Below are 25312 nucleotides of genomic sequence, written 5' to 3' on the forward strand. Positions count from 1 at the left end.
TGGTGATTGATTACCATTGACATGATCTAAACTTCTGTTGCCACATTTTAACCTTGATGAGTTTCCCCACTTCTGCATCCACAGAATAAACTGGGGGACACAGCTTTGCATGCTGCTGCATGGAAGGGTTATGCAGATATCGTAGAAACACTGCTGGCAAAAGGTAATTGTATTTACCAAGACATTCCTGTAACGTCATAAACATGGGCCCTGGCGAGATGTGTATATCTGAGAAATGCACGAGTTTTATGCCTGCTTGCGTGTCCCCATACCTTCCCTTTCCATTCCACTTTCTTGCCACACAATGATTCAACACTTCTTGTTGTCATGAACCATTAATGTTACATCTGAACTGGGAAACTATGGCTGGCAGCACTGAGCTAGGATCTTGAATCACAATTGCTTTTAAAGTTGTTGTTATCCTCGTAACCATAATTTCCTGGTACTGACAAAATACAAAGCTATGGTTAATTGAAGTCTTGCAGGGTTAATAGTAGCACACTGAGAAAGGAGAATTGGTGATAAGATGAAACATGTTGAGCACAAGGCTCATACATTCCTCAGTTTATTAAGCCAAGATATGCACATCTGAACTGAGCCATAGGCACACATTTGCATACCCAGCTCACAATGTATACTGTGAACGAGCTGTTTTTTTGGCCTCATTTTATCTTCTATAATGCAGTTATTAATTTCTCACTTGGCATACTAGTTGAATTATGTATTCTATATTATAATAATTATAATATATAATACAACAATATATTGCGAAAGAAAAATCCAGATTTTCCATGGATTGACAAGATCTTCGGAGTTCTCTTGGTTTGCAGTTGTATGGCCACTTATCTGAAAGTAAACACCACTGAACTCAAGAAGATAAGTTTGTGTAGACATGTACAATACTTCACTGTTTGCCCCTTATGTCAAAGAGATTTGGATCAAGCTCTCTGTGCTCATATTATTCTGTCCTAGCTCATTATCAAGTATTACATAATACTATGTTTTTATATATGCTGTAAGCCACCCAGAGTGGCTGGGGGAACCCAGCCAGATGGGTGGGGTATTATTGTTGTTATTATTATTAGACCTTCAAGAAATTACTCAGAGCAGAGCTGGCCCACCAATGAGGTGGGATGAAGCACCTGCCTTAGGCAGTGGAAGGGCAGAAGGAGGCGCCCTGCTTGCCCCATCGCTTCCACCACTTCCAGAATGCCTCCCTCTTGCTGAGTTTGGGCAAGCAGGGGGTGTTCTGGTACATGGCAGACGTGGGGAGCATGGCAGAAGGGGGGCGGGAGCAGCACATTCCACTTCCGCCTCAGGTGGCAAAAGGGAATCGGCTGCCCCTGACTTAGAACGCTGCACCCACAGAAAAAGAGTGCAGTAGCAAATCTGCAACTTTCCTTGCTGTGTTCATTAGCCATCTGAATACCACCTTTGTTAGTGGAGTTTTGTGTCCCATGAAGCCCTACAATATGGTTCCTTCCATAGCCTGTTCTTCTTCCTTCTTAGGGTAGGACCAGCTGTGTTCTGAATTATGAAAGCCACCTTCTCAGTTATGTGAGGAATTATTCCACTGATACGGAGGTGTTTGCTGTGGTGATATTTTACACTGGGGCAGGATTCATCTGTGTTGTTGTGTGTGCATAATGACATTCACTTGCACACGGGACTTTTTATCTCTTACCTTCTTCCATGCCCCCAACTCTGCTCTGGGGGGTTGGGGGGGAAATGCAGAACAGGTTGAAGAGACGTATGAGGTGAGGAGAGGATGGAAAAATCTTGTTGCATGAGTGGACCTCCTCCCCTCCCCCAATTCTACATTGAGTGCTGTGTTGAATTCTGCCCCTAGTGCACATTTTATACAAAAAGATACACTCATTCCCCACCAACAAGCAATCTGAACTTCCGTTTAAAAATGAAAGTCATGAGCACTTGTGCTCTGATTCTTCGTAGATGGCAAAGTAACATCATTCTGTTCCTTACAATCTCTATTAGGATAGAGATTTTGCATTGGAAGTTAGAATGGAAAACTAGTTTCATTTTAGAGGAAAGTTGCTAATAATAGCAAATATATGTGGCTAACACAGGGGTGACTAAGCTGTGGTCCTCCAGATGCTGCTGAACTACAACTCCCATCATCCCTGGCCACTGAAAAATTGGCTGAAGCTGATGGGAGCTGAAAGTACAGAAGCTCCATCGGGAGGACCACAGGTGAGACACTCCTGACCTGATAGTTTCACCTCTGAATTTCTAATTGTGGTGTCCTCTATTTTGTTTTCACAAAGGTGCTAGAACAGATTTAAGAAATAATGAGAAGAAATTGGCTTTTGACATGGCTACTAATGCAGCATGTGCTTCCCTGCTTAAAAAGAAACAAGGACAAGGTGAGGGTTGTTGGTTTTTTACCTTTTTTGATGTATTTTCCAATATGCTGCATCAGTAAGCGACTTATGAATATCCCCATAATTGTTGCTGAAAGTGGGATTATGTGAGGCAGTTAGAAAATGCATTTCTGCTTAAAGACAGTGACCTAGGACAAGTTGTGATGAAACCCTACAGAAGGCACTCCTTTTCGCAAAGCTCCAAGAATAATAAGTTCTCAGGTACGCAGAGAGCCACAGAGAGTCGTGATTGTAGCTATGGAGGAATGCTAAGCTGTTGCGGGAGTAAGCCTTTTTAATTATTGCAATTATTTTAATAATATAGAGGGATACAAAACATCCCGCAATTGTCTTGCTAGAAATTTGATGCACAAGAGGTGACAGCTCTGGTAACAGATTTTGAAAACACTCAAAATGACTGGCCCTGCTCTTGACAGAGCAGTGTTGTTGGGGTGATTGAATCCATGTCAGAGCAATGCTACCACTTGCTATATGCCCTGTTCACTCACTCCAGTCCAAGGGGGAGGAGGAGGAGTGGTGGTTTGTGTCGCTCCTCTACCCAGCCACACTCCTGCCCTTTTCCATGTTGTAAATTGACCTTCCCATTCACATCACCGAGGAGAGGAAGTCAATTCTTTTTGCTCTTGGACACCCCAACATGCCCCTTTCCTCCACCACAGCCATTGGAACACCTTCTGCGTATTGGGACTGCGACTGCTTCTTATTCCTCTGGCTTAGCTGTTGGGTTGCACCCTAAATTTACATTGTTAAAATGTTTGTTGCTCTTTCTTCTAGACATAATGCGAACCTTAAGCAATGCAGATGAATACCTTGATGATGAAGACTCCGACTGAACTGCCTCAATACTGTCTTAAAAATGTTCAGCTTTTTGTGCCTCCACCTTTCTCAAATTCTTCCTCTGACTACAAAAAGTGTACTTTTCTCATATACGTAGCAATGCAACATCATACCTATCCCCTCCACAGGGTCAAAATATGCCCCTTCCCAGTACTTAAGGTCCAAAAATTCTCTAGTTGCTTTTAAATAAATTGGCTAGGTGAGAGCATGTTTGATGGCTTTTCCCATTATGCACTGGAAGTAGACTTTGCCCTTTAAGAAGAAGTGTTAATATATCTCTGCAGACATTGGGTTTTTTGCAGGCAAATGGCCATCTTTAATGCTACACCATGCTAGTTTTATTTTACTTTTACAGAAAGAAATATATCAGGTAGAAGAGTGGTTGGTTTTCCTTACAACACATATTCACCTGTGTGCATGTTTATGTGTATTTTATTTACACACACACACACACACACACACACGTGTATAGGTGTTGGTTCCGTGCGTGTTTATACACTGAGAGCCCAAACTGGAGTCATGGAATGAAAATACTTTATATCAGGAACATACCCTTAAGGGGACTGGAGTTGAAGAGATATTCCAGTTTCCCACAAACTGGTTCTGGTTATACACATTTTCTGTGGTCGCTTGGGATTACCCATGGCAGTTGTGTGCAAATCTAGCCTTGTACAGGAACAGGGAGTGAGTCATACTGGATGAGAGAAAGGAGCAAGGCCTGTTGCATTAGCCAGCACAGGAAGCAACAAAGTGGTTGCTTAGAGGGTGAATGGAAGCTTATGTCTCCATTTCCCCTTGGAATGACTGTAGGGAGAAATCAGACTCTGGTTCCATTTGAGCCCAATTCCCAACTCCTGTAATGATCACCCAGAGAACAAAGGATGGCCTTATTTTCCTCTGAAATGACTGAGAGTGCAGGAGGGATTTCTCTCACCTGACCCTCCTCACATGAGCTTCATAAAGTCCCTGCTGTGTGGTGTGTGTGTGTGTGTGTGTCTGTGTGATTTAAAAGCATTTCAGTGGGTGGGAGAGGATGCTCCTTTGCCCATTAATCTTTACGGCTCACTTCTAAACCCTTTTCATAATCATGCAGTTAAATGGGAGCAGTTAAATGGGAGGTGGAATGTGTGTGTGGGGTTATATCCAGCCCCTCTTTGCTTCCCCTCCCAAGCAACCATTCTGCTGCATGCACAGTCCCAGCAGCTGACCCAAGAGAAGGTGCACAAGTCTTCATTCACAAGGTTCCCCATCCAGCACAGGATAAGTGTGCAGAAGGATTACCACCCAGTCCAATCAGGGAATTTATATAGACAAGGAACTTATTCTTTAAATCATTGTTCTTTTGTGTTCATATCTGTCCCATGGAGGCAAGGGGTGTTCTTCCTCTTCTCTGCCAGAGATTCTTGCTCTTTTTGTGCATTTCTGTTCCCCCTGCCCTAAAGTATTTCACCTCAAGAGCTGGTGTGTTTCTGAAATCATTTATTGGTGGGATGCCACAAACCAAAAGTATATTCAGAAATAATATTGAATAAATATTTTAAATGCTTTGAAACTTAGATTACATTTCCTCCTTGAGAATGCAAGCTTTTGCCTGGGTTGGAATTAATAGGACTTTATGGCACTAATGCTTGGGAGATTGCAGCTGCAGTCTCAACATAGTTAGACTAGTGAAGATGCCCACAAAATGGGAGTGAGGAACTTGCAATCATAAATCTGTTTTTTAAAAATATTCCTACATTATAATTTTGATGCAAACTTTACTGCAGGGCTTAATTGTTGTTTCACATTAAATTATGACTACCAGAAAATTCACACTGCACTGAAATGAATTCTTCCCCTCTTTTGCACACGTAATTAAGTTCTTACATTTTTTGGCTTACTTTACAAGGCTCTTTCCACTCCAGACGCAGCCCCCTGGATTAGTATTCTGCATTTTATGAGGTTTTCATTTTATGTTCCTGCCTTATCTGCATACTGAAGATAATACTTTGAGCTGTAAGAAGTGCATACAAGCAATTTCATTTCATTGCAGTCAGTCAGTTTTTCATATTACCTAGCAGATCTCCCCTGAAGGATATTTATTAAGGGTTTATTTGCACAACATAATTTATTTTACCATGAATATCTGTTACTTTTAAAAAGTTACTCTAAACAAAACAAAGGCTGATGAGATAAATACAGTCAATATTTCACCTTGACATTCTTCCCAAAAACCTATACTTGGGAATATAGATATTGACCAAGTTATGGTTGTGTCACTCCCAGTTATAGGGCATCACCCTCATATTAGGCAGTGATCTGTGCTGAATTTCTCTTTAACTGTATTCATTACTTATTTCTTACTCATTTTTCCAGGGCTCAGGGTACTGTTGACAAGCATCCAACTGAAAAATGGTGGCCTAGACTAGAAAGATTTCACAAGCAATTTGTTATTTACTTCCCTTTGTGACTTACTTCCTATTAAACATATCAATTTAGAATAAACAAAATAAAAGAAAAAAAATTCCTTCCAGTAGCACCTTAAAGACCAACTAAGTTAGTTCTAGGTATAAGCTTTCGTGTGCATGCACACTTCTTCAGAAGGAAGTGTGTGCATGCACACTTCTTCTGAAGAAGAAGTGTGCATGCACACGAAAGCTCATACCTAGAACTAACTTAGTTGGTCTTTAAGGTGCTAGTGGAAGGAATTTTTTTTCTTTTATTTTGTTTTGACTATGGCAGAACAACACGGCTACCTACCTGTAACAATTTAGAATACACACACACACACACACACACACACAATTTCATATATAAAACAATTTCAAGTCTAATCATCATCATCATCATCATCATTATATATTTCCCCGCCCAGGTGGGCGGGGAAACCCGCCCACCTGGCTGGGTTTCCCCAGCCACTCTGGGCTGCTTCCAGCAAAATAGTAAAATACAATAATTCATCAAATATTAAAAGCTTCCCTAAGCAGGGCTGCCTTCAGATGTCTTCTAAAAGTCAGATAGTTGTTTATTTCTTTGACATTTGGTGGGAGGGCGTTCCACAGGGCGCCACTACCAAGAAGACAGATGAAGAAATCTCCAATAAAAAGGCTTGTTGAAAGAGGAAGGTCTGAAAAGATGACTGAAATGGTGTGTATCTGATGTTCAGTGAGATGCTGTTCCAAAGCATGTTTGCCGCCACACTCAAGGCCCAATTCCTACTTCATATAGATGGGGCCTCCAGATAAGATGGGAGCTAAAGGAGGCCCCTCTTTTGCAGAACACAGTTATCTGTTGTATATTGAAGGAATTAGATAATATTTTAGTTTTCCTGGTCCCAAGCATTGAATATTAATACCAGGACCTTGAATCTACATCCTACCTGGAAGACATGGCATAGCAATGGACCCCAAAGTAGGGTCTGGAAAAGCTAGAGTAGGCATGGATTTATTTATTTATTTCCCATTTCATTTAAATAAAAAAAGCCTGACAGGTTGGTATAACCATGTCAATAATATGCAAGCTCAACAGCAAATAAGTAATTGCAGTACCATAAATCACCTATGGTGTGTTCATTAGGAAATGCATGAGTATACAGACATGGAAAATAACAGATTTTCAGCAGGAAAACAGTGCAGGGAGGAAGGGTTCTCTCCTCCTCTTGCGCCATGGTCCTAATCCAGGGCTGCTTTTTGAAGAGAAAAATATGCTGGGAATTCTAATCACAGAACTACCACATCACATTCATCTGATCTGCAATTCTTACTGCATTCATTGAAATGTGTGGCTCAGTCCTGTGCTTCTTTCTTTGGAGGTGAGTCCCATAGGCCCATATTCAAAAGGGTTTAATTCCAAGAACCCAGACATAGGGTTGCAACTTTACCATGGCTGACCAGCTTGACTGGGACTTTTATGTTTGAACATTCAAATTCATATACCTCATGTATCCAAAGTACCGTAGTAGCACCAGACACCCAGGCTCTGCTGTGACAGCATTGAGAATTAATATGAGTAAGGGCCCATTCTGCCATTTTGAATAACTAGTGGAATAGCAAATCACATAGTGCCCAACCAGCCAGTTTGAGGATGCCTGCACAATCCCATAAAAGAGAAGTTTGCCTCCAGATCTGCTGCACATGCCGTGTTCTACTTCCTTGGTCTTACAGTCATACCTCAGGTTGAATGTGCTTCGGGATGAGCACGTTCGAGTTGCGCTCCGCGGCAACCCAGAAGTAACGGAGTGCGTTACTTCTGGGTTTCACAGCTTGCGCATGCGCAGACGCTCAAAATGACCCATGCACGTGACCCACGCACGCAGACACACGGACACAGGTTACGTTTGCTTTTAGATGCGAACGGGGCTCCGGAACGGATCCCGTTCGAATCTAGAGGTACCACTGTATTAGCATTAGAACACCAAAGCACTTACACATTTTTTTTACTTCACTTTTATTGTGAAGTAAATTTAAACTTGGATGCAAATGCTTGACTGTGAAGAACCTGAACCTGGAGCAAATACATGAGCAAGTCAGCAAATTACCCCCCAAAGTCACAGTAAACAGCAATAATGGTTCCTCTTTGTTTATACTGCAGCAAAAGTAGACATGCAATGCTGGCATCACATCACTTGTTTCACTGGAATCCCAGCACTTAAGTTTAACACCAAAATTATGCAGTTTTAGTATATAGTATTTATTATAGAGTAACCAACCTGCAAGTTAGGCACTTATGGTCTGCCAGGAGGGAAACACCTTTCATCTCTACACTTTCTCAGCAAACATTTAATTGTAGGATACAATGGAAATGTTTGACTGACTGACATAAATACACAGTAAACTGTTGTAAACAGAATTATCAATTTTTTTAAAGATACCAGTCATTGCTTTAAAAACATATGTCCACACAGAGTCTGAGAGTTCAGTGAGACATGGCATCCTTTCCTTGAGCTGTTTGGTTCAAGACATTTTGCTGACAGAGGAAGAAGAGCCAATAGCAGCCCCACTCCAAGTTGCATAATACTAAAGGCTGGTCAGGTTATTCTGGCTTCAGAGGCAGAAAATCCCACAAGCAGCTCTTCCTCTTCTGCCAGCAAAAAATGCAAGGAAAAAATTAACTTGTATACTCATAAGCCAGTCCCATTGTGTATATTGAATGAGTAGTATTTTTTATTTTTTTTCCATTAATTTATATATTCATACACATGTGTCTCAAGGTTGTTTACTTAAATGGGGAGATGGGCAGCTTTAAAAACTGTACACAAACATGACAGCTAAAGGTAGTTCAAAAGCAATGCAGAGTAAGCACCTACAGCAGATACGTTTTCACTCAGCTGTTGTTGATTTATTACACACACACTTCGCAGCAGTGCTTCCAGGAACTTCTTAAAAAAAACTTTATAAAATACAAAAAGCATTGCAATATTGTGAAACAGGAATGCATTTAAAGGATTAGGCTTTTGTTTTATTTTTAGATCCTTGCCTGGCACTGCAAGGACAACAATGTTGGTGACAGAAATTCCCTGGAGAGGAAAGTTCATATATGGTGAACTTAACTTTAGCGGCACCTACAGAAAAGCCTCAAAACATCTCTCAATACAGAGGCAGGTTGAAATGGAAGCATGGGCTCCTTCAGAGCATAAAGGGCTTCAAGGAGAACCTGAGGGCATAAGGATGCTGTTGGAGGCCACCTCTCCTCAGCCAGAGGTGGTGGAAACTCTGCAACACCTGGAGGGCACAGGTCACCCATCCTTGCTTTAATGGGAGGCACCAGTATTTGGCCTGCCACTCAGAAGTGGTCTGTCAGCTGGAGCAGTTCTTTAACAACCAGCAACATTTCAAAGTGACCAGGCACAGACAGCAAACTAGCAGCTGTAGTCAGAATCAACTGTATTTTCTGAACAGACTTTAAAGGCAGCCCCATGTACACTGCATTACAGAAGTCATGCCTAAATGTTACCAGGACACGACTAACTGCGGTGAGACTCTTTGTCCAGGAATGGCTGCTGCGGGTGCACAAGTCTAAACTGATGAAAATACTGCTTGCCACAGAGGCCACAAGGACCTCCCACAGCAAGACTGGGTCCAGGAGTACTCCCCCCAGACTGGGAACTTAATCCTTTTGGGCAGTGCAACTCCAGCCACAGCAGGTTGAGCAGTGTCTCCCTAAACAGACAAACACACAGAACCTGCCTTGTTAGCACTGAGCTCCAGTTTGTGGACCAACATATCAGCCAGCTCAAATCATGTTATTCACTAGCAGCTAGACACAGCAGCTATGGTTTTCTTGAAAATAAAGTGTGAAAAATACAGATTTCCTAACTGGAATGCAAAACACTATACACTGAAATGGAAACAGGGACTAAATTGTAATGTACAGTATCTGAAGTGCTTATCTGCTTTTTTATTTTATTTTATAAAAATAACAGGTTACCAAGAGCTGAGTTAAGAAGGCACTGCCGCCTCCCAATATTAGAATAATGACCTTTAATTTACAGCTTTCACCTTGAGAGCATAGATTGACAATAAAGGTGTGAGTGGTCACATAGACCTAAATGCAAGGATAGGGCCAGATGATTACAGTTTAGCATGTAAATACAGGTATAAAATTGGGTTTTCTGATGTGTCTGGCCTAGAAGTTTGACAGCAACCAAGGTTATCAAAGGACCAGCACTCAAATTATGCTGGTGCCTGTCTCTTCAAATTTTCATGGCAGCTAAATTTATACATTCTAAATGGCTGCACTAGTGGAGATATTCCTGGGGAATATACTTTCTTGTCAGGGTCAAAAACCAGTACAATTGACTACATGCTGTTTGATAGCTAATTACTAGCAAAAACTGTGCGATTACAAGTGCTTCCATATGTAGAAGGGGGATCACTTCCCCTTATACCTGCAGGTATCCCTCAAAAACAAGACAATCTTTCTTAAAACAGTATACCCCACAGAGATTACCGCTGTAGAGCAGCCTGGATGCCAGTTCAAATAGACCCCCACACTTGACAACAAACTGAAGGAGATTTTAGCTTCTGAAAATCTGTGCACACTCAAATGGCTCTGGGAACAATTCTAACCCAGAGGACCCACTTTTTGAATACGAGCGCCTGCTCCATCGTTTAAAACCCCACCTCTTTAACACCTCAGAGAAGACACGAACTAAACCTATAACAGTAAATAAACCCTGGTTTGATCACACCTGTTTGCAGGCCAAGAAAGCCTTGCAAAATGCTTATAAAGCCACCCTGACATCTGATAACCATGCTAGGCAGCAAACTTATCTCTCCGTTCGTGTCCTAAAAAAAAAGAATACAAAGCCCTGATAACCTGCCAAAAGAACGTTTATAGCAGAAAGTGCTGGTCCGAACTAATTATTGTGGCAAAAGCAAAAAAAAAGACATTATTTTGGAAACTGGTTACGTCTGGCTTGCACAAAGCTGCCTCCCCCTTATCCTCACATTTTCCACCTGACCGATGGGTCGCCTTTTTCCAATCTATGTATGGGGACGTTGAACATCCATAACACCTCAGCAGTGCCACAGGCTGATAGCATCCATGCCACGCCACATTGAGGCAGTAATTGATGCAAAAGGGGCCCAAACCAAGTACTGAGTACATATGCATGCTTCTACTTCCCAGAGGTCCAATATTGCTCTATTTGCAGCCCTTGTTTTGCTGATTTCATTTAATAATCTAATTTTCTGAGATTGTTAATTTGAGGTTTTCATCAGCTGTACACCATAATCATCACAATTATAACAAATAAAGGCTTGACATATATTGCTTTGTATGTCATGAGTCTATCTCATACATTAGTTTCACCTTTTAAGTTGAATTACTGAAATAAATGAACTTTTCCACGATATTCTAAATTTCCGAGTTTCACCTGTATAACTGGCTGACACTGAAATTGCTCCCCCGAGGAATAGCCCCACTGATTCTATGCGACTGGTTCAAGTCTGGCTGGCAGACAGCAGTTCTGAGCACTCTCCAGAAATTGGGCTTTGCGCCACAAGCCCTTCTAAACTTGGGCCTGGGCCAAGCAAGGTCTGTGGTCAGGCAAAGAATCATGGACACAGAGAGACAACAGGACTGCTTGAGGTCCCCCGATTGTATAATCATAGAAAATGAGAAGTATGTTGCGGCCCTGGCAGAAGACCTCTATTTTCTCGTATCAAGAAACATGAGAAGGGCTTTTACTCTAGCCAGAAGCTGGGCCTTACCCTCGCCGGTTTTGGAAGGAGCATTTGGAAAAGTCCCGTATGCTCAGAGACTTTGTGCCTGCCCAGTAGGGGAAATAGGAGGCCCCGAACATTTATTTTTTAGATGTCCCTTTTATGACGAGGCATGCAGAGATATCATTGACCCCCAGCTACTGAGGCTTGCTGACCTTCCAGAAAAGACTAAACTCAATTTTCTCCTCTTAGGCAAAGACCACAAGACGACCTGGATGGTCGCCATATTCTGCACGCAGATTTGCAGGAGCAGACCACCCCCCAAAACACATTCTTTCGCTAGGAAAACAGTCGAAGTCAACCTCCAGGGTGTCAGGGCCAATTTGTATGGTAGCCCAAATTTTTAGGTCTTTATGTGTATATGTACTTATCTTAGATTTTAATCTTTAAGCTGTTGTACATTGCTTTACATGTATATTTTATTCTTGTGAAAGCTGTCCCAGTTGTGCTTTTCGAGCTGGTCTTTGACTGTAATAAAATATGATGAGTGGTCACATATATGATTGCCTTTTAGTGTTCTGGTCAATAGCATTATTCAGTTCTATCATTTTAGTTTAACATATTTTCTGTGGAAAATATGATTCTTAATTTTGGTAGTTGGCAGATGCTTCTTTTAGCCACTAGAGGCCGCTGAAAAACAGCAGCATATAGCTCATCTTTTGTCAATTCCTTAAATAGAAAAGCTACATTATGTCCATGGCACTGCCAGTACCTCAGCTGGAGGCAGGAGCTGAATGAGGTCAAAACTGAGCTGTTAACTCAGCAAAGGCCTCAAGGAGACAGAGAGACTTCTCTAGTTCCTGCCATCTCCTCCTTTGCCTCGTCCTGTCCTGGCTCATAGCTTGCATCCTCTTTAGACCCTTCTTCCCAAGCAGACCCCTAGCAAAAGCGTCTCCTGACAGTCCAACAGGCACTGCTCTGGCAACGCTGGCTGTCTTGTCATGCCCATGGCCACGTTCAGTCCAGAGACCTGTGGGAGATCATGGGGGACCAAGGGATGCTGAGGGATTCCTTGGAGGAGCCAAGGGAGACATCCTTCCAATGGACTTCTTCAGGCTGGAGACTATTGTGGTTCCTCCAGGTCTTCAGCTGAAGTGGGGTTTTCTGTGGGGCCTGGAAGACTTTTCCTCCAAAATAGGTCTCTCTGGTCTATGTCAGATATGATCCTGACAGTTTACCTCAGGATGCTTCCAGAATGTTGCTATTTTGTGGGTGGGATTCAACAGCACACCAGCAAATTCAGCTGGGACAACTAAAGTGGTTTTGGAGCTCTTGTACAACAAACCTGCTTTTTTAAAAGGCAACAGTCTTTCTGAGGTAATGAAAGTGATAGGAAAGTATACTGGAAAGTGTAGGCTAACAATTGCTTCCCGCAACACAATGGCGTAGTGTGGGGGAGTCCCACGGGCCTTGGCCCTGAGTGCAAAATTCAAAGAGGGCCCAACCAGCCCACCCCCCCATGCAGGCCCTGGCTTCTGCGGGGATCCACATCCCAGCGCAGGCAGCAGGGCAGCTCAGGGACACAGTGGGTGGGAGGTGGGCAAGGGGTGACTCCAAAGCAGAGTAGTAAAATACAATAGTCTATTTTAAAAAGTCTATTAAAAGCTTCCCTAAGCAGGGCTGCCTTCAGATGTCTTTTAACGATAAGATAGCTGCTTATTTCCTTGACATCTGATGGGAAGGCGTTCCACAGGACAGGTGCCACTACTGAGAAGGCCCTCTGTCTGGCTCCCTGTAGCCTCACTTCTCGCAATGAGGCAACCGCCAGAAAGCCCTCGGAGCTGGACCTCAGCATCCAGGCAGAACGATAGGGGTGGAGACGCTCCTTCAGGTATACTGGACCAAGGCCGTTTAGGGAAGCGATCTCATTGCCAGCTATATGGTAGCCCCAACTGCTACTGTCAAGTTAAGTACTGAACTAGTCAAGATTTTTATAAGGTTTTATACTGCATGAGTTTTTATTATTATTATCTATTAAGCTATTTATTTACTACCTGTTATGCTGGCATTTCAAGGCAGTGCATAGTAGCATCACACAATGCAATATACAAATACAATGAAAATAAAGTCAAATGAAGCAAATACAATTAAAATAAAGTCAAATGAAGCAGTCAGTAAAAAACAGCACATTAAATTCTACTTCCACAGCCAGCAACTTGTATCAAAGTCAGTGCAGTCCTTATTTCCGATCCCACATAGGAAAATATACCGTATTTTTCGCTCTATAAGACGCACCAGACCACAAGACGCACCTAGTTTTTGGAGGAGGAAAACAAGAAAAAAAATATTCTGAATCTCAGAAGCCGGAACAGCAAGCGGGATCACTGCACAGTGAAAGCAGCAATCCCTCTTGCTGTTCTGGCTTCTGTGATAGCTGCACAGCCTGCATTCGCTCCATAAGACGCACACGCATTTCCCCTTACTTTTTAGGAGGGAAAAAGTGAGTCTTATAGAGCAAAAAATACAGTAGTTCTTAATGTTGGTTGGTAGTCTGGAGAGTCTTGTTCCAAACACTAGAGGTCACTAATAGCAACATTTAAATCTCACCTTTTGATAATCTGCCAAAGTTGTTTTATTTCAGTTTTGTCTATTTGTACTCCTGTGGCATGTTAAAATAGTACAATATGGTTTCAGCTTTAAATTAAATTAAATTAAATTCTGCTCAGAAGTAAGCCCCACTGAATTCAATGGAGCTTACTCCCAGGTAAGTGAATACAGGAGTGCAGCCTTAGTGATGCAGCAAGCAAATTGTGATGGTGGTTTGCCTCATGCTTGTTGAACTTCCAGCAAGCTCTTGAAAAGGGAGCAGGGCAAGATCCAACAGAGAGGTGTGCAAGTTACTCAGGGTTTAGGAAATTATTAAAATTCTTACTTCTGTTGTCAGAGGCTGCAAGGTCCATTATAACCTTACATACGCTTTACATCAGGGAACCTGGGGCCCCTTGCAATAAACAGACGTTCCTTGTTCACTCATTACAATGGGTCTTCTCTGAGTATGACTAACGTAAGATGTTACTCTGCAAATTTAGTTCAATAGGTAGCAGATACTTTTGCACTGCTGGCAATATCCAAACTCTCCATGTAATATTTAAGCTCTGTGTACTCTCCCCACTGCACACACATATAAAAGAATCTTGTCACAGAAACTGATCCAGCTATATAACAAGAATGAAAAAAGCCCCCCCCCCTATTTACTGCTTTCCATGGTTGCAACCAGACTTGTGTCTTTTCAAGGAAATAAGCTCTCCAAGACAGGCAAATGGAAAATCAATTCACCTTACCAGCTGAGAACTATGCCGACAGAATTTATAGCATTGCTACTACATCTTTCTTGTGCAAGATGGATAAATTGGGTTCATATGCAGTATTTTTCACATCAACTGATGGGAAAAGGAGCCCAGGGGGAAAAGTGGGGCTGCTAGATTTCAGACAGATTGGCACTCACTACAGGAAGCTGGCTTGGAACATCACAGCCCATTCAAATAGAACGCTATAGACTTCATGAGGAAAATGCCATGCAGAAGTTTGTAAAAAGTATAATATGAAGAGCAGTGTTGGAAGCTAAAAAGTATGTCAGGTCAAATTCTAAACATATATACTGTGGAAGAGTCCAGTTCAATTAGAATTTTAGAATAATAGAATTGTAGAGTTGGAAGTAACTATACGGGTCATCTAGTCTAATCCCTTTCAATGCAGGAACCTCAACATGTGGTCTTCCATCCAATTTGAAACCATACTGGACCCTGCTAAGCTTTGCAATTGTGCTGGCAGTTTTATTGCTGCACCAATTCATCACTTAATCACCTCCTTATTCTGCGCTATTTCCCAGGATCAACAAAGGCAAGGTGCATTCAGGTGAGTTTTCCCAAATTAACTGTGTGGGGGAAACCAGCTTGTTTTGCATCTGTGTGTGGAGGTGGGGGTTCCGTCTCCTAAATTTTAGAATAAAAGGTAAAAAAATAATGAGGGAAGTTGAAGTTTACACCTCTAGCACCTCTGGTTTTAACTCCTATTAGTTGCAATGCAGGACATATCTACATTGCATCAATGTCTCTTTCCTCCATTGCTAGAGTTTCTGGCTGGTAGTTTTCTATTAGCCACTAAGGCCAGCTTGGGGAAAAGCTTGCTGACGCTAGAACTTCTTTTTAACAAAGTTTCTCTTCTTTTATGCATGGCTGAGCAACAAAATATAAAAATAATAGCCAGAAGCTCAAGGTCTGTCAAGAAAGAGGAGATTTCAGGCTTGAGCCATGAATGCAGAGCGCATTGATGTATAGCTACATCATGGGAAGAAGACCAGCATTGGCTGCCCTGCTCCATCCTCAACTTCATTTAATGAACTATAAATCCAGCACTCCAGAGGGGCACCATCTGATAATCCTGTAAGATGAAGGCTCATAAAATTACACAGGCAGGGTGTGGGGGTTTCTGGGGGCAGGAAGGAGGGAAGCTGTCATTTCCACTTCCACCCCCCCCCCTTGCTCTCTCCCCTTTTCCTCTCAGCCCAGCCCCCCCCCCCCCATTTCCCCAGTCCTTCTGCTCCTTTGTTCTCCTCCCATCCCTCCCTTCCCTTTCTTCATATGAAGCTGACTTATACTGAATCAGACCACTGGCTCATCTAGCCTGGATCTGTCCATTCCAAATGACAGCCATTTTCCAGGGTCTCAGGCAGAAGTCTTTCCCAGTCTGTCTTTTAAAAACTAGAGATCCTTTCTTAACTCAGAATAGCTGGAAGGTAATGAACAGTATGTGCTTCAACATGTCCTATAGCCAGAGGCATTGGCCCTTCTCCAAGGGCATGTATTGCGGGGGGGGGGGGCATTCTTGGCAAGACAGCGTATGTCTGGCAGGCCCCTGGCAAGGACCCCCAGCTGGCTTAGCCCTCTGAGGCCTGGGGCAAGCGTACCCAGCCAGGCGCACTGGGTTCCACCCAACATTGTAGGTTGCCGGCACATGCCTGTGACATCCTGTGGGTCACACGCTAGGACAAGCTCTGTCAGGCCCTCCCTCTGCTGCGATGGGCTCCAACAGAGTCTGCTGCTGCAACAGGAGGGCCCACCAGAGCCCGATACAGACAGGGGAGGGCCTGCCAGAGCCAGCCCCCTCACGGAAATTTTTGTGGGTGCCTGGGCACCCATGGCCCCGCAGAGATGGTGCTTGTGCACCCAGCTGCCCCTGCAGGGTGGGCAATACTTGAGAGAAAAATACAAGGTGTGTAGAAACATGTGCTTTTCTGCACCTTGATACTTCGCACAAATATTACTTTGTGATAATATTAATATAAAAACAAGGAAGAACAGAAGATATTTTGCTGGAGAAAACAAGTGGTATTTTGCTGCCTGGTAAGTCAATTTCTGACAGTGTTGAGTTTCAACTGCTGCAGTGGCCCTTCCTCCTGAAATGTCCCTCAGTGTCAAATATGTGGCACAGAAGCAGCTGTTCTCCACATGGTCCTGGAAGAGTTAGGCCAATGGGGTCAAATAAACAGTTGTCGATGGTGCTGTGAACTAAGCTGAAGATGGATTGGTTGGTCTTTGATCTGTCTTCACATTTCAGAATAAGGAAGTACTGCCAGCTGTCCCAACACCACAGCTGCAGTGAAGGGTAAAGCTTATTTGAATGTGGCATTTGGGCTTGATCTTTTCCTCACTGATGTCAGTAAGAAAGTTCTTATTGATTTTTGGGGTTGGGAGATCATCCCTTTGTCATAATAATAAGCCAGGTGGGGAAAAAAGTTAAATACACAGAGGGAATGAATTTTGCCTCAACTCAAGCCATCAATTTATGCAATCTCTTAACGCAGTCTGACTAGTACAGTCTATCTTCTGCTCATTTAATTTAATTGCTGTTAAGGCTGAAATCCCAAGCACACTTACCTGGGACTGGGAGCAATTCCCACTGAACTCAGTGCAGTTTATTTTTAAGTAAAGATACATAGGGTTGCAATGCAAGCTTGTTTTAATGCAGGGTTCCTTAGCATGGTCATTGACAGTATAAATATAATCAATTTCTGAGTCCAAAATGATAAAAATAAAAGTGCCTTGGTTGTCCTTGGGTTAATTCCAGATATCTACGAGGAATAAATATCACTTTCCCATGCCAACAAGTGGCTGGAATCCCATAACCACAACCAGGCTTCTGCTGATATCTACAACAGGGATCACCTGGTCCTTGGTCACTGCCATCACAATACTATGGAACATTCCTGTTTTATTTCAGTTCTTAACTGGCATCATTCTTTGAACTTGGGTGTAAGGCAACAACACACTAAAACTATATGATAAAAATATAACCTACCAATATGAATGATAAAAATTATTCCTGGCAAGTGGGGGAAGAGTTCTCTGGCTCCAGGTTGTCTACACCAAATGGAAAATGTAGTGGCAGAATACATCTCCCTGACAAAGAGCAAAATCTGGCACTGCAGACAGGTCTGTTCCACCCGTCTTTACCCAGGGATTCCACATCCAAGCAGTGGCGTAGCGTGGGGGGTGCAGGGGGGGCCGGCCGCACCGGGCGCAACATCGGGGGGGGGGCGCACTCGCACTAGCAGCTCTCTGTCCCTACTAAAATCCACGGGTTAGGGGGCGCAAATTACTTGCCTTGCCCCGGGTGCTGACAACCCACGCTACGCCACTGCATTCAAGTGATTCTGTATCCATCCCTCTGACCTCTGGGTTTCCCACCTGACTTGCCACTGATCTTTCCTTGTTAGCCCTGTGACACTGTGTGTAACAAAGCTATAAGAAAATGCAGGTCTGTGAGGGGTAAACTAGAGCTGAGAATTGATGAGAGAGGGGCTATGCACCCCATCTCCCTTTTAATTCTCCCTTCTAAACTGCCTCCTCTCAGAGCTGCTTTTCCTTATAAAATGTGTCCATAGGAATTGCTACATATGTCATTTAGCCTTAAGAAGTATGCACACTGGCTGCAAAATGAGAGCTATCTTCTTCAACAGAGAAATTGCTATTCTTTTAATGTAAAATTGTTCCTCTCTTCTTGATAAAATGTATTATTTTGAGAATACGTCATCATTCCAGCTCTGTGCAAAAAGACAGTTTTAAGAGATACTTGGAGATTTCTGTGTCGTAGATCTATAATGACACAAAATCATCTCTCTCACTAAAAGGCATTTCTAGAAGTGTTTGTTCTTTGGTGCAGATAAAAAGGTGCAAGCATTACCATGCATGATTTTGTAGGCAATATGAAAAGCAATACAATTACATTTATGAGTACTGATAAGGTGCTCATCTGATAATCACTGGAGGTCAAAAGTTTAAAAATCACACAAGAAGAAGCACTGCACATTAAAAATTAAATTTAAAAAATGTGGAGCTTCATTCAGGGTATCACATCTCTTATTTTGCCTGGATAAGGGGATATACTGTATATAAAATAAAAGTAGTCAGACAACAATCGCAGACACACTTTATTAGGAGGACTTACTTCTGAGCAGACGTGTGCAGGGTTTTGCTGTTATCTAAGTGCTTAAGAGTTCCTTTTTGTCATTCTATGTGCATTGCACCTTTAAAACTGTATCACACAGAAATAACTTTTGGGGAATTTCTCAGAAATGTATTTGCATAACCCCACTCCAAAAAAAGGGGGGAAAGATAATGAAGGCTTGTAATTTGTAGTTTGTTTATGAATCACTTTCTGTAAAGCAACCCAAAGTGATTTACAATATTGTTATGAACTGGGGCAGGGGGTTAGGCTGTATGCCCAAATCCATTCTAATTCCTGGATCCAGCCAGGCTTACAATCTAATGGAGGATTCCATTGTTGAAGAAGCCAGGACAGCTTCTTGGTAATGGCCCTAAATATGTGCCATTAATATAAGAAAGGTAGTTGTTCTGTGCTTGAGGGCTAATGGGTGAGCCGCCTCCCTCAGCAGGATGGTAGTGAGAAGGATAAAAACCAGAGCCCGAGGGTGTGAGAGAAACAGGCAATAGCTAGAGAGGGAGAGCCATGCTTGATTTCTGCTGGAGTCCAAGGCTGTGAGGAACAAGACCTTCTGGGGAGTTAAGGCTGTGAGGCTGTAAAGGTAAAGGTAAAGGGACCCCTGACCATTAGGTCAAGTCGTGGCTGACTCTGGGGTTGCGGCGCTCAACTCGCTTTATTGGCCGAGGGAGCCGGCGTACAACTTCTGGGTCATGTGGCCAGCATGACTAAGTCACTTCTGGCGAACCAGAGCAGCATACAGAAATGCCGTTTACCTTCCCGCTGGAGTGGTACCTATTTATCTACTTGCACTTTGACGTGCTTTCGAACTGCTAGGTTGGCAGGAGCAGAGACTGAGCAATGGGTGCTCACCCCGTCGCGGGGATTCGAACCACTGACCCTCTGATCGGCAAGTCCTAGGCACTGTGGTTTAACCCACAGCACCACCCGTGTCCCCTGTGAGGCTATATACATGTTTAAATAAACCATATGTCATAAAGACACCACAGTCTCTACTGTCCCTCATTCCAAAGAAACTGAACTCTAGGTAAACGCCTGGAACTGCTGGAATCTCAGAGATTGGGGTGGTCTGTAATAATATAATATAATATAATATAATATAATATAATATAATATAATATAATATAATATAATACAGTATAGTATAATATAATATAATAATATACAAATATATGTATGTGTGTGTGCATTTATGTATGTGTGTGTCTACACACACAAACATCTCACAGTTAAAACAATTGCATATATAAAAACAATTTTAAAACAAAAAGGGAAAAAATATATAAACTTTTTAAAAAAGAATTACACCTATAAAAGCAATACAAAAGCCAATACAGATGCCACCTGGAATAGAGAGCCAGTGTGGTGTAGTGGTTAAGAGCAGTGGACTCGTAATCTGGTGAACCAGGTTCGCGTCTCCGCTCCTTCACATGCGGCTGCTGGGTGACCTTGGGCCAGTCACACTTCTCTGAAGTCTCTCAGCCCCACTCACCTCACAGAGTGTTTGTTGTGGGGGAGGAAGGGAAAGGAGATTGTTAGACGCTTTGAGACTCCTTCGGGTAGTGATAAAACGGGATATCAAATCCAAACTCTTCTTCTTCTGGAATACCAATCTCCACTCAGAAGACTTGTTAAAAGAGGATGTACTTCTACCAGCAGCTAAAAGACAACAAAGATGGCACCTATCTGATATACAATGGGAGAGAATTGCAAAGGGCAGGTGCTGCTGCCACATGAAAAGTCCCATTTTAGCATCATGGGGAACAGACCAGGAGAGCCTTTCCTGCAAAACACAGTGATTGATTGGGTGCATAAGGGGTGAAGTGTTTTTTCAGGCATCCTGTTCTGAAGGATGGCTTTCAATACCAACACCTTACCAACTGGCAGTCAGGACAGTTCCTTCAGCAGAAGCAGAAGTATCCTCCTTTAGGGCAAAACAGTGGTACCTCGGGTTACAGAGGCTTCAGGTTACAGACTCCGCTAACCCAGAAATAGTACATCAGGTTAAGAACTTTGCTTCAGGATGAGAACAGAAATTGTGCTCCGGCGGTGCGGCGGCAGCAGGAGGCCCCATTAGCTAAAGGGGAGCTTCAGGTTAAGAACAGTTTCAGGTTAAGAACGGACCTCCAGAATGAATTAAGTACTTAACCCGAGGTACCACTGCATTTTGCCTCCGCCAGAAGTCAGGCCTTCGCAGTTTGCACCAGCTGCAGCTTCTGTGTCAGCTTCAAGGGCAGCCCCACACAGAGAGTCTTGTGGCAATACATCCTGGAGGTAACCACAGCATGGAAGACAAAGCAGGGAAGAGGAAAGAGCAGTCATCCAGAGGTTGCTGTACTGCAGCTCCTATCACCCTGGCCAATGGATGGGCTGGCTGAGGCTGATGGGAGTGGCTCCAGCAATATAGGGAGGGCCACAGGTTCTCTACCCCCAATCATTGGTCATCCAAAGGATCAAGAAGTGCATTAGGCATACAGTAAAGTGCAGCCTTGTCTGTCTGGGTGAGAGGCTAAGGCTTCTACAGACTGGCTTATGGCAACTAGAGGCAGAAGGTCTTGAAATCGGGTGCAAGCAGGACTTAAGTGGTGGAGCAAGGAGGAGTACTTGGCTACTGCATATGAAAGAAAGCAATTATTTATATATCATTTGTGGACTCAAAACACAATGCTGTAATGGAATACCAATCATATTTGCTTGCCGGATTTCTGTTCCTGACAACAGATGAAGCATCCCTAGTTACACTTATAAGCTCTTAAATGGTGAGAAATAATCACTCAACTTGCAATGCAAAGGGGGCACCTGCTGTCTCTCCCGACACACGAGAGAACTAGTTGACGTTGACACTAATACTAATAGCTAAATTCTTATTTGCCTGCTGGTTTGTGATTGATTGACTGATTGACTGATTGCATTTGTTAGACTCTCATTTCCTATTTGAATTAAAGTGAAGTTGTTTCCTCCCTTTTACACAAGGAAGCTCTCTCCTAATGCCAATGCGCAAGAGCAGGGAGTGATTATGACATTTTAACTGCTGGTAACAACTGCAGGAGGGAACTGCAAGGAAAGTCAGGCGCTGCAACCTAAGGCCTTATTAGCTGATAGCTTTTATCCTGGTCATGAGCACCAAAAGTATACAAGATTTATATCTGCACACACAGAAGCCTAAGGGAAGGGAAGCCATGATTCTGTCCACAGATTTCAAGTGTACTGTTCTACTATTACCACACACATGTGTGGATTAAGTTCTTGATATTGCTCTTGGTACAGATATGTGATTGTCTTTGGCAAGGCTGGGCCATGTGTAAGGGCTTAATTTAATGCAAAGGAAGGAAAGGGTGGCAGAAAAGTGTGTGTGTTTGTGGGGGGGGGGGGGGGAGAGAGACTTTGGCTCCAGTCAGTATTTTGTCCTTGATAGGTTAATCCCCAATGAAATGTAGCCCTCAATAGAAAAGATGGCTGCCTATCCTAATCTATGGTTTACCAAAGCATGTTTTGATGAATGGAGTGAAAACTGTTTGTAATGTTTTCAAATAATGTAAAGAAGCTACATGCAGCAATTTCTCCCAGCCTCCCACGTAGGTCTTTTGTGCTGGGTAAAGCAGTTATAAACACAAGTAGGCTTTTTTGCTTGTGGGGAAACAATCAGTTCTTACTTTGATCTCAGAGAACTTTGCCATTTTTCACTGAACAGCTTTGTCAAAATGTGACAATTTCTGTACTCTCGCTGGCTTTAGAGCTGTCTTCATTTGCGATTTCAACTCCATTTCTGATTAACATTCACAGAAGGTTGACACTGAAAAGGTGACATTGCCCTCTTATGCATTGCTCAAATGTTGATTGCTGAAAGTCTGTGTTAATTGGCATCACCTCTGCATAGCTTGCATCTTTATGATGTGTTAAGATTACATTCATCTATATGAGACATCCATCTGTGGAACAATTACTTTTCAGCAGGAGGTGCTGGGCAGTTTTTAATTGGCTTCTACTGATTTTTGGAGCAAAAGGATTGGAGGGAGAAAAACACAGCACCTCATGTTGTGCTGACAGAGAAGTGATTAAGAAACCAAGATGCTTATCTTGATGCTATAAAAAAAAACTCTTGATTATTTCAAAAAATTCTCTTCTTGACATTTCCTCAAATGTTATATAGGCAACATTTAGAGAAATATTGCACGGGTCTCCATACATTTTAGGCACATTTCCATCAAACTAACAAATGATCTCTTCCTTACAAGAGGAAGATATTGTGAATGAATGCTGGAACTTCATGAGCTACTTTTTGGGGAAATTGGCAAAAAGAACACTGCCAACATAACGTGTCCAGATTTTCCCGGACATTTTTGCCGATTTCAGTCTGGACACTATATGGCAGCCCTAAATTAGAAAGGGGAGACAACAGTGCTGGCTGCCAGAGAGTGGCTCACAGCTGCTTTGGGCTTCCCTGGTCCTTTTTTGGTTTGGCTCAGCAAATTGTCCAAACCAGGGTGGAATCTAGACACATATAAAAACGCTGTGAAAATGATTTTTAAAAATATATTAAATTTCCCATTAGTTCGCCATCACCAAGTTGTGTGACATTGTATAATGCACTTAAAACTCACTTAAAACATTGTATTTGCAGCTGTATAGCTGAGTCCCAGGACTCATGGTTAACCTCTCTCCTCACTAACCACGGCTGACCTCAAAGTTTATTCTTGGCTACACTTTGTAGTTAGTAAAAAGAGAGCTTAACCACAAGTCCTGGTTTGGATGACATGCAGAGTCAAATATTAGCATGGATGCTGCCTTATACTGAATGAGAGGGTCCAGCTTAATATTGTCTACGCCAGGGGTCAGCAAACCTTTTCAGCAGGGGGCTGGTCTACTGTCCCTCAGACCTTTTAGGGGGCTGGCCTATATTTTGGGGGGGAAATTGAACAGATTCCTATGCCCCACAAATAACCCAGAGATGCATTTTAAATAAAAGCACACCTCCTACTCATATAAAAACACACTGATTCCTGGACCATCCGGGGGCCATATTTGGAAGGCGATTGGGCTGAATCCGGCCCCCGGGCCTTAGTTTGCCTACCCATGATCTACCCTGACTAGCAGCATCTCTCCAGGGTTTCAGGAAAAGGATCTTCCCCAGCCTTATCTGCAGATGCTGGAGACTGACCCTGGAGCTGTCTGCATGCAGAGCAGGTGTTCCACCTCCGAGCTATGGTCCTTCTGCAGTTTGGCTCTCTGAGTCATGTGACCCAGTTCAGCTGTGATGTCTCTTGTCAATGTCAGGGCTCATCTCTATCTGCACAGTAATCCCCTAAAGAAAAATGGTAATTCTGAACATATGCAGGGTGCACTTCCCTCACCTCTGAGTAACTACATTCAGAAAGATAGGACAGGAGCTACCAGCGCAGTCTTCCAGAGGATGTTAAGCCCCTGCTTTTTTTGGCAGTTGTGATCAGGGTTCTTTAGCCCACCTCATCCATGACAACTCAAGGTGAGCAATAACAGTTAGAAGCACATAATATAGTCAAATTATAAAAACAGTAATGTTAAAAATAGTAATAGTAAAGCCAGCAAGAATGCAGTACAGGAATTATGACTATTGCTGTAATGCGACATACAAAAATCATCCTCTCCTCCATGACCTTTCAATGCACTTTGAAGCGAAATAGGATTTTTCATTACAACTGATCGCTTCTCATTTGTGGAATAGTCTTTATTTTTATTTACAGGAAGCGCCAAGGCACTGCAGTTTTCCATCAGCAGATGGCCATATTGTCTTTTCAGTTTATTCTCTTCCTCCTGGTTCGTTAAAAGAACCTTTCAAAAGGCAGAAGTTCTGAGCTTCTCTAGTGTGATCTCTTTTTGTTCTTTTAAGGCATCAAATTGAGAGTGGCAAAGGAATTCCTGCATTGTGGAGTGTGCACTGCACAGAGCGCATCACAGACTTTCCAACATGCTTCCTACAAAAAGGTCGCCTCCCCCAACCAGAACCTCTCGGCGCTGACCACCCCATGCATTTCTGTTTGATTAAAAACTATCATGTTGTATCAAAGCAGGAAACAAAGGGCAGAAAAATCCTTTAAAGTTAATAAGAGCTTGTCTGTTACTCCTAGCACTTCTGAAATAAGGTCACTCCTGTTTAAACACTTGTCAAGGGCATACTAGGTTCCTTTCCCCATGCACTGTTGACATAAAAGCTTTCCCCCCACGATTATGCATGCATTAAAGCCCCCTGAAGGCCAAAAGCCAAGGAATGGCAAATGTCTGTCAGCAACCCTCTCTTCCAATTTTGATTGTGTGCATTATGAACGATGCCATTTTTTTATTAGCTGTCCAGATGCTATACCACATTTTTACACACATTCTCTTTTCCATGCCCTTCAGAAAGCCTCCAGTACCATGATAGGCCTATTGTTG

The 25312-nt window shown here is 42.8% G+C and overlaps 1 protein-coding gene and 2 long non-coding RNA genes across 4 annotated transcripts in view; all 3 read left to right on the forward strand.

The window, feature by feature from the left end:
• Positions 1 to 4791, forward strand: part of OSTF1 (osteoclast stimulating factor 1) — a 33330-nt gene extending 28539 nt beyond the window's left edge. For both annotated transcript variants that reach the window (XM_079996168.1, XM_079996169.1), the window contains exons 8-10: positions 85 to 163; positions 2286 to 2384; positions 3177 to 4791. In XM_079996168.1, coding sequence (XP_079852294.1) covers positions 85 to 163; positions 2286 to 2384; positions 3177 to 3235 — 237 coding nt within the window. In that variant the 3' untranslated portion in view covers positions 3236 to 4791. The remainder of the gene's footprint in view (positions 1 to 84; positions 164 to 2285; positions 2385 to 3176) is intronic.
• Positions 4792 to 11105: 6314 nt separating this feature from the next.
• On the forward strand, positions 11106 to 11939 carry LOC307227103. The gene is made up of 2 exons (XR_013843812.1): positions 11106 to 11342; positions 11636 to 11939. It is a non-coding gene; the product is annotated as an uncharacterized lncRNA (long non-coding RNA).
• Positions 11940 to 12058: 119 nt separating this feature from the next.
• LOC307227096 lies at positions 12059 to 17899 on the forward strand. The gene is made up of 3 exons (XR_013843805.1): positions 12059 to 12760; positions 15140 to 15298; positions 17510 to 17899. It is a non-coding gene; the product is annotated as an uncharacterized lncRNA (long non-coding RNA).
• Positions 17900 to 25312: the final 7413 nt, after the last annotated feature.

Source organism: Podarcis cretensis, assembly GCF_951804945.1.
Source record: "Podarcis cretensis genome assembly, chromosome: 11".
In the NCBI taxonomy this organism is placed as follows: Eukaryota; Metazoa; Chordata; class Lepidosauria; order Squamata; family Lacertidae; genus Podarcis; species Podarcis cretensis.